The 8,995-nt window shown below is 70.6% G+C and overlaps 2 protein-coding genes across 2 annotated transcripts; one reads left to right on the top strand and one right to left on the bottom strand.

Annotated features, from left to right (window-relative positions):
- Positions 1-3,613: 3,613 nt before the first annotated feature.
- Positions 3,614-7,315, top strand: CHLNCDRAFT_138328 (hypothetical protein; the record flags this gene model as incomplete). The annotated part of the gene is made up of 13 exons (XM_005844894.1): positions 3,614-3,855; positions 3,965-4,026; positions 4,194-4,261; positions 4,390-4,448; positions 4,554-4,582; positions 4,679-4,810; positions 5,015-5,226; positions 5,416-5,518; positions 5,640-5,782; positions 6,005-6,472; positions 6,610-6,884; positions 7,032-7,087; positions 7,212-7,315. The coding sequence occupies 13 exons, from the start codon at positions 3,614-3,616 to the stop codon at positions 7,313-7,315; spliced, it is 1,953 nt and encodes a 650-aa protein (XP_005844956.1).
- A 416-nt stretch (positions 7,316-7,731) lies between these two features.
- CHLNCDRAFT_26430 (hypothetical protein) lies at positions 7,732-8,988 on the bottom strand (the record flags this gene model as incomplete). Its single annotated transcript, XM_005844786.1, has 5 exons — positions 7,732-7,858; positions 8,093-8,208; positions 8,422-8,513; positions 8,649-8,687; positions 8,874-8,988. 5 exons carry the CDS (start codon positions 8,986-8,988, stop codon positions 7,732-7,734), a joined length of 489 nt encoding a protein of 162 aa, XP_005844848.1.
- Positions 8,989-8,995: the final 7 nt, after the last annotated feature.

Genomic DNA, 8,995 nt, shown 5'->3' with positions numbered 1-8,995 from the left:
ATGAGCTAGGCGGCGGCACAATTTCCCCATGTGTGAATGCCAATCAGGGCAGCATGCCTGCGCAGCTGTGGCTGCCTCCTGATTGCGGGTGCAGGTGGCTGTGCCGCCGGTGGCCACCCGCTGCGCCACCCACCGCGGCGGCGGCCTGGGCGGCTTGGGCCTGGGCGGCGGGCGGGGCGGCCTGGGGCTGGGCGGGCGCGGGCGCGGCGGCCTGGGGCTCGGCGGCGGGCGGGGTGGCCTGGGGCTGGGCGGGCGCGGGCGTGGCGGCCGGGGGCTCGGCGGCGGCTTGGGAGACGGCTTGGGCGGCGCCGGAGGCTTGGGGCGGGGCGGCGGGCGGGGCGGGGGGGGGCTGGGGGGCGGCTGGGGGGGCGGCGGGATGGCCTTGGCGATCACATTCCACACAAACAGCACGGTACTGTTCTTGGGCAGGAAGTTGGGGCCGTGGTAAAGGGCCAGCTCCGGCTCGCCGCAGTCGGGCGCAGGGCGCTGCGCCTTCACAGCCCCCAGGTACATGCGCTTGTTGGCGCATCCGTTGCGGGCCTGCACGGCACGGCACGGCGCACGCGGCGTGGGCGCGGCGCAGCGCAGAAGCGGAAGCGGAAGCGGCTTGTTGGTGGTCGAGGCGGCGGCGGCGGCGGCAGCGACTAGGTCGGTTGCCGGCCGGCTCGTGAGCAGCGCGGCGGCGGCGGCATGCTTCACGCTGCGCGCTGGTGCCAGCCCCCATCCCCGCGGCAGCGGGGCCGGCACCGGCGCACCCCCCTGCCACCAGCAGCACACACACACACATACACACACACACACACACAGCGCCGCCGCCGCCTCACCACTGCGCGCATGTAGAACTGTCCGTGGATGGAGGGCTGGCCGGGCACGTCGGGGGCCCGCTCCAGCACCCACATCGCGTTGGAGGTGCGGGAGGAGGAGAAGGCGGTGAAGTTGTTGCAATCAGAGGACACGGACAGGTAGCTGCGGGCCAGGCAGTTCTGGTTGCGCGTCAGCACCTGCGCAGGCACGGCGCCGCGGCGGTGAGGGTCTGCCCGGGGGGGGGCGGCGCGGCGCGGAGGGCAGCGCTCAGCCGGCACGCAGGCGGCGCTTGGCCTGCGTTGCAGGCAGCCCTGCTACCAGTCCCCAGCGCGGGCGGCAAGGCACAGGCAGGGGAGGGATCCGGGACAGCAGCCGGCCACGGCCACGGGCGGGTCGCTTGCTGGGGCATGCAACCGGATGGCGCAGCGGCCGCGCGGCTGCGCCGTGCAACGGGGGCCCTCCCAGGGGCGCGGGTGCCGGTGCGGCGGCGCACGGCTGGGCGCCGTTACGCCTGGGCTGGTGGCGGGCAGGTCCCACTCACCGAGAAGCTGGAGGGCACGCCCAGGAGCTCGATGGGGCCGCTCCTCTCCGGTTCCATGATCCAGGTGGTGCGCACGCCGCCGCCGTTGGAATACAGCAGCGCCCCATTGTTGTCCCTGCAACAGGTGCGGTGCGGTGGGCGGCAGGGGCGGCAGGTTGGGGGCATGCGGCCGGCCTAGCGGCGCCTGGGGAGCGAGCGGGCGCGCAAGCGGCGGGGGGGCGGGTCGAGGAAGGCGAGGGGGGCAGGCAGGGCGGCAGAGGCTGCGTGTGTTTCAGCGCCAGCTGGCGCTGACGGCTCACGAGTCGCAGTACGGGTTGCCGAGCCATCCTGCGAGGGGGCACCCAGCAAGAGCAGGAGCAGGCGGGTCAGCACAGCGTGCGGCACGCCCCGCATTGCACTCCCGGGAGCCACCGTGGGCGTGTGTGGAAGGATTCTGTGCTGCCTCGGCAGGGCCAGTGCCTGTGCTGCCTCCCCCATGCGCCGCTCATGCCCCCCCACCCACCCACCCACCCACCACCACCACATACACACACACGCACACTCACCGCTGGTGGCGAAGCAGTCCTTACGGCCCACCAGGGTGATCCACTTGCGCCCTGCCCACACGTTGTAGTCGGCTGAGGCATCTGCAGGCGTGGGCGCGAAGGTGTGGGTGCGAAATCAAAGGATGGTTGGGATGCAGTGGTCGTGGCGCCGCCGGTGCCGTCGGCGGGGAGAGCCACTCTGCCAGGGCACACGCATGGGGCTGCCTGGGGCTCTGAAGATGATGATGCATGCCATGCATTCCACCCAGGGCCCTCAGAGTCGCTGGGCCCCGGGAGCAGTGGGCGCATGCTGCGCTGGGCCTGCCTGGACCTGCCGCGGCAGCGGCCGCGCATACAGCGGCAGCGGCGGCATGCGCGGCGGGCACGGGGCGGCAAAGCGCGGGGCCCCGCCGGCCGGCCACAGCCTCAGACACCCGACCCGGTGCTGGCATGCCAAGCCCAGCGCCTGGGCGTTTGGGGTTGGCTGCTCACTGGTCACACCGACCGGGACGTCCGCAGGTTAGCCACAGGCGCACAACGCCAACCCCACTTCGCTACCCTCTCACCTTGCACTAGCGACATCAGGAAGAGCAGGATGCAGCCTGGCAGCGCTTGGCGCGCCCCCATTTTTACAAGAGCAGAGTCGGGGCTCAACCCCACGCGCTACGCTTGGGGCTTGAGGCTGTGTGTCGAGTTGAGGCAGCAGTCTGTGGGTTGCGCGCTCGCTGCTGAACGCTTAACACTTCGCGATGGGGGTTGCCGACGGCACCCAAGTGGCTTCCCCTCCCCAGGCTCGGTTTCAGCTTGGGGTGGGGTTGAGGTTTTTTAGGGTGGTGCGACGGTGGCCGATGGGCGGATTCACCGTGCCGTCACCGCAGCTGGAAACTCTGGCGACAAGGTGGCGGGGGACGCTCGCCTCCCAGAGCCAATTCAGGCCACCTAGCATGCACTTTCTGCTCCTTGCGCCTCGAGGGTCCGATAGGAACACACATACCCGCTTTTGGGCGGTGGCTTGACTGGTATCCGACGCTTGAATTAGTCTCTGCAGCTTGAGCTGGCGGCCCTCACCCAGTCTAAGCGCACGCTCCAGGAGCCGTGGCGCGTGAGAGGGGCGGCGCGCCACCAAATGGCACATTTCGCCGCCAGCACGGGGGCCTGCCGCCTCCGCCTGGTGCTGCACGCCGTGCAGCACGGCGTGCGTGAGTAGGGCCTCTGGCCGGCTGGCTGTGCTAACAAGCACCGAAAATAGCACACGGGGGATTCATGCGAGCGATTTGAGTCGCTCTGAACATGGACATTGCCAGTTTGGAGCTTCTGCCCAGCGCCGGCCGGGGCGGCGGCGGGAGCGGCAAGAAGGTCGTGTGCACGCTGCGGGTACTCAAGGCCAGTTGCAGGCTCAGTGAGCTCCCACTGTGCTTGCAAGAACTGTCTCCGCCATTTGGCTAGAATGCCCACTCTAGGGATGGAATCTGGAGGGCAAGGCGGCATCCAGCACTCGTGGCGCTTCACAGCGGGCGGGCCACTGCCAGTGCATTGTTCGCTCCCAGCTGATGAGTATTCAAACCACCCTCCGTCCGCCTCCTCACGGCTCAGAACGGGCGGTGTAGAAGCTGTCCTTCAGTTCCTGGGGAGCGGGCGCTCGCCCCTCACGTCAAGCCTTTCGGCAGAAGCTTTGCTCTCGTTCCTGTGTTGAATAGCAGGAGGCGGACTTGCGGGTGCCTGCCCCAACCGGCACCTGGCCGCAATGCGCGGGAGTGGGCATTCGGCCCTGATTGGCTTCTGCCTGGCCGGCGCGGCGGTGCTGGTGCTGGCGCAGCCCGCGGGAGCGCAGGGCGATGCACAGGGTGACGCGCCTGCGGCGCCGCACGCCGGGGCGCGCATCCATCCGACGGCGGCCGAAGCCTTTGCCACCCTCGTCTACTCGGATTTGTTCCTGTTGGGAGCCCGGGTGCTGGGCCAGTCCCTGAGGGAGACGGGCACCACCAGGTGCTGAGCGCTGCCTGATTTGAGTTCGGCTTCTTCCGCTGCAGAGCACCCGTCTGCGTGTGCGCGCGCCGCCAACCCGCACACACGCATGCTTTGCCCCATGTTGCAGGGACCTTGTGGCGCTGGTCACAGAGAGCGTCAGCCAGCAGGCGGCCGACACGCTGGCCCTAGGTGCCGTCGCAGCCGCCGCTGGGCGCCGAATGGCTGAGGGCAACGCCTCTGGCCTGCCTTGTGGCGGTTGCTGCCGCCCGGGCACCCGCCGTGGTGCCCGCCGCTGCGCCCTCGGCTGCCCACCACCACACCCCAGCCGCCGCGCGCCGCACCCACCTGGCGTGCAGATGGGTGGAAGGTGCAGCGGGTGGGCCTGGTCACCAACCCTGGCACCTGGACTCAGGACCCCGATCAGGTAAGGTTGGGGCGGGCAGGCGGCCCATGCAGGCAGTGGCGGGCGTGGTGCCGTGAGCCGGCGCCGGCACGGGGCCCCCGGCCGCGCTTGTGAGCGGCACGCGCTTTTGCTTGCCGCCCCGGGCGCAGAGGTTCCCGCCGCGCTTCTGGGGGGTCTTCACCAAGCTGCTCATCTTCAACCTCACCCAGTACCAGCGAGGCAAGGGCCTGGGCAAGGGCCCGGCTCCGCAATTAGGCAGACCATTTGGCAGACCATCTGGCTGGCCCCGGCCGTGCCGCCCGCCCGGCTCCAGCTCGCCTCTGTCCGCCGTCATCACCTGCAGTGCATGGCCCGCCTCCTCACCCCAAAAGAGCTGCTCACCCAGCCGCGTCACTCCATGCCTGCATTCCCGCCCGCTCGCCCTGCGCCCCCCTGCAGTGGTGTATCTGGACGCTGACACGATCGCCTCCCGGAGCCTGGACGAGTTGTTCCTCTTCGACGGCCTCTGCGCCGTGATGCGCGCCGCGGAGCGGGTCAACACAGGCGCGCGACGGCTGGCCCGGCAGCAGCGTGGCGCATGCGCGCGGGCCTGCCGCAGGCTTCCTGCCGGCGCCACTGGCGGCCAGGCAGCCGGCGCGCTGCCGGCCGGCGCCGCGCCTGCCTGCCGACGTCGCGGCCCGGGGCCAGAGCTGCATGCCGGCTGCCTGCTCGCGGCGGGGCTGCGTTCTGGCCCAGCCTACCCAGCCCAGCCCGCTGCCGCCTGCCCGCCTGCAGGGGTGATGGTGCTGACGCCGTCGGCGGCGCTCTTCCGGGCCATGATGGCCGCAGTCCCCTCCACCCCCTCCTACACCGGCGGCGACCAGGGCTTCCTCAATTCTTTCCTCCCAGACTTCCCCGAGGCACCGCTGTTCGACCCGCGGCGCGGCCGCCAGCTCAGCGAGGTCGCCACCTGGCGCAGCGACGCGCCCGGCGCGCCCGGCTTGGCGGTGAGCGGACCTGCCCCGCTGGCAACCCTGCCCTGGCAACCCAGCCACTGGCAACCCTGCCCTGCGCCGTCGCTGCGCTGCCGGCTGCCGGCAGGCAGAGCAAGGGTTCAGCGCCGCTGTCAGGCTGCGCTGGCATTGCCGGGCGCCTCGAGCCTGTCCCCTGCTCTTGCCTGCTCTCGCCTGCTGCAGCTGGGGCGGCTGCCCACAGTGTACAATGCCGACCTGGGCCTCTACCTGCTCAACTCCAACCGCTGGACGCTGCCGGCTGAGGAGATAAGGCGAGCGGGGCGGGGTTCTTCCCAGGCGGCGGCCGCCAGCATGCCCTCCGGGCGGGCCTGCCGCTGCGCTTTGCCGGCGCACGCCTCCCTTGCAGGGAACTGAGCCCTCCCGGTAGCCCGCCTGCCCTTTGACAGTGAGCGCCGCGCACCATGGCACAGGCAACATCTCGCCACGCCCCGCCCTGCCCAGCAGGGTGCTGCACTTCACCCTTGCCACCTTCAAGCCCTGGGATTGGTGGGCGGGGTGGATCATGGGAGAGACGTCGGCGCGGTGGCAGGTGAGGCACACACGCGCGGACCTGACAGCCTTGCCTGCCTACTGCCTACTTTGAGCCGGCTGTGGGGCGAGGGTGGCCAGGCTGGTCTCGACGGTTACGCCGGTAGGGCGCTTTGCTGTGGCAGCCCCCGGGGTCGCAGACGCTGGTCAGCCATCTTGGTGGAGCTGCTGAAAGCTGAAGGGAGGCGTGGGCTGACAGGCCTGCCGGTGGTGCTTGGTGCAGGCGCTGCGCTCTCGGCTGCCGGCGGCGGCAGACGGCCTCGCCGGAGGGAAGACGGCGCAGCAGCAGCTGGCAGCCCTGGTGCTGCTGCCCCTGCCACTCGTGATAGCAGCGCTGCTGGTGCGGCGGTGCCTGTGGCAGCGGGGCCTGGGCCAGTTCGCGCGAAGCGCCGGCGGCCGCCTGGCGTGGGCAGTGGGGGCGGCGGGCACGCGGGCACGGGCGCTCAAGGCGTTCCGGCCGCGTGGCGGCGGCGGCAGCGGCGGCGGCAGCCCCTGCGGCAGCCCGCAGAGCCCCTGCTGCAGGGCTGAGCAGCAGCAGCAGCTGCTGATGGCGCTGGACCTGCCCGCAGCGGCAGCCGCGGCCCTCCCCGCAGCGGCCCCGCCGGCGTGGCTCACCGCCGCGGCGGCCGGCGCCGGCATGGCGGCCGTGGCCGTCGGCCTGGGCGTCAGCATGGCGCTCATTCCTCGCCAGGTGGGGCACACGCAGCCCGAGTGCAGGCGTGCTGCCCTGCCGGCCTGCATGTCGCGCAAGACAAGAGGCTGTGCTGCACTCTGCTCAGCTGCCTGCCTGCCCTTGCCTCCTGTTGCGCTGCGTGGCATGAGGTGCAGGTGGTGCCGGCGGTGGGGTGGTGCCTTGCCTACCAGTGGACCGCTCTGTGCATAGTGCTGCCCTACTCTTTATTCCTGCAAGCCTGTCACCGGCTTGGGCGCGGCGGCGGCGCGGTCAGCGGCGCTGCCGCCGGTGCGACCGTGCCGGCAGCTCCCTTGCCGGCAGTCCACGCCGCCGGCAGCTGGGCGGCGCGGCCCTGGGGCGCCAGCCTGGCGCTGTTTGCTGCCACCCTGGCCTGCCTGGGCCTGGTGCCTTGGTCAGCAGACATCCTGGGGTGAGGCTCCCTGCCTGGCCAGCAGCCTGCTTTCCCCACAGGGGGCCCTGCATGCCCGGCGCTGCATGCGTCAGCAGGGGCCCACCCTGGTTTGGCCCCTGGTCACCGGCCCTCCTGCCACCCCGCTCCCCTCCTGCCTGCTTGCAGGGTGCCGTCGTTTGCCAGCAAGGCCATCACAACATTCCTGCTGGGGGCGATCTCAGGTGTGGGCCCCTGCCTGCGCTCGCCACACGCAGATGCGGCATCGCCGGGCAGCCTGCTGCGCCCGCCCTGCTGTGCCGCCAGCCCATCCCTGCTGGCACGCCCCCTGCTGCCCGTGCGCCGCAGGCATCCTGTGCACTCAGTGCTTCATCGGCCTGGCGACCCGCTGGTACCAGAGCGGCGCTGCTGAGGCCGCGCTGGCCAGGTCTGCCTCAAAGCTGGATGTGTAGTGAGATCCCTAGAAGTGTAGGGCTGGGGCTGGCCTTGCCTCACACCGCCCAGTTGGCACCAGCACCGGCAGCGGCAGCAGCAGCAGTTTTTCGGCGCAGCGCTGGCACCCGCTCAAGCGGTGGCCCCGTTGTTTTGATGACTTCGGCCGGCACAGCGCTAGCGTGCCAGGTGGCGTGGCGCTTCTACAGGATGTGGCGTGCCGTGGCGGGCCACAGGTTTATGCGTCGGAGCAAGCAAGGCTTATCAGTGTGGTTGTGTGGACAAGTTGAGTTGGACCGTTAAGTGACCCAGTTTTGACCCAAATGCACAGATTCATATAGCCCAATAAGTTACCCCCATCCCTGCTTGCGAATGCCCTTGTAAGCTTGTCACAGCCATTGCAAGGCTTGTGCCGCCCGCCAGGCTCAGCCTGCCCTCAGTCCAGCCAGCTGATCTTGCCGGTGCGAACGTCGTAGATGCCGCCGCGGATGGGGGTCCCCGGCCTGACCACGGGTGACGCCTTGAGCAGCGCCACATCGTCCCGCACGCTCTTCTCCAGGTCGCTATGGGTGTACCGTTTCGGGGGGAGGGGAGAGGGCCAGGTGGGGTGAGCGGAGCGCAAGGGCGACCGGTTGAAGTGCTGTTGTGGGGGATGGGGCAGCCGCAGGCTTGCGCCACGGCGATGTTGCATGCCGTGGGCGCATGTTGCCCGCCCCGCCCCGCCCGAGGCAGCCTCATCGCTTGGGGGGCAGCTCGAGCCCCAGCCCATGGGTGTGCCCCCGCCCCCCCCCCCCCACCTGAACTCGTGGTAGTGTGTGGCGTCGTCGTGCCCCAGCCTGTCCTTCACGATGCCTTGCAGCTGGGGGGTGCTGAAGGTGAGCATGCCACAGTCGGTGTGGTGCACCACAAAGATCTGCGGGAATGCGGGAATGCGGGAAGGTGGGACGGCGTGCATGGCATTGTGGTGGGTGGCACTGGTGGCCTCGTGTGCATGCACACGCACGTGGGTGGTGGCCAGGGCGAGTGTGTGTGGGGGGTGGCAGGGGGTGGCACAGGTGTGTTGCGCGCCGGCTGGCACGCCACGCCCCCGCCCCGGCGCGTGCGGCGTGCGCACCGCCTGGCTCACCTCAGTGGTCCCCAGCAGCTGCTGGGAGATGGTCACCGAGCGCACCGCGTCCACCGCCCGGCCTCCAGCGTTGCGCACGACGTGGATGTCGCCTGCAGGCGGGGGCTGGCAGGAGTGTCCATGGGGCCGGGGAGCTCCTCCCGAGGGGCACCAGCGGGCGCTGGTGGTGCTGCGCTCAACGAGCGGCGGCACGTGCAAGGCGCCTCCCGCCCTCCTGCCCCGCTCACCTATGTCCACGCCCAGCGCCTTCTCTGGGTGGATGCGGGCTGCGCACAAGCGGCAAAGAGGGGCAGAGAATGGGCAGGCTGCTTGCCTGGCCCCGGTCCGCCCAGCTGGCCACATTGCTGGCGGCGAGAGACTTCTGCTGGCGCTGGCGGCGAGCGCAAGCAGCGGCGCCGGGCAGCGCTGGTGACAGCCCACATGCGGCTCCCGGCGCGGGATGGGCAGCGCACCGTCCATGCAAGTGACCAGGAGTGCCTTGCGAGCAGGGGGCATCGGCTTGTCGCCATCCTTGAAGGTTGCCACGAACTCCTCGTTGCCGGCAACGAAATCGTCGAAGTTAGGCATGCTGCTG

The sequence above is a fragment of the Chlorella variabilis genome (genome assembly GCF_000147415.1).
Source record: "Chlorella variabilis unplaced genomic scaffold CHLNCscaffold_20, whole genome shotgun sequence".
In the NCBI taxonomy this organism is placed as follows: Eukaryota; Viridiplantae; Chlorophyta; class Trebouxiophyceae; order Chlorellales; family Chlorellaceae; genus Chlorella; species Chlorella variabilis.
This window is presented reverse-complemented; position numbering and strand designations above follow the sequence as displayed.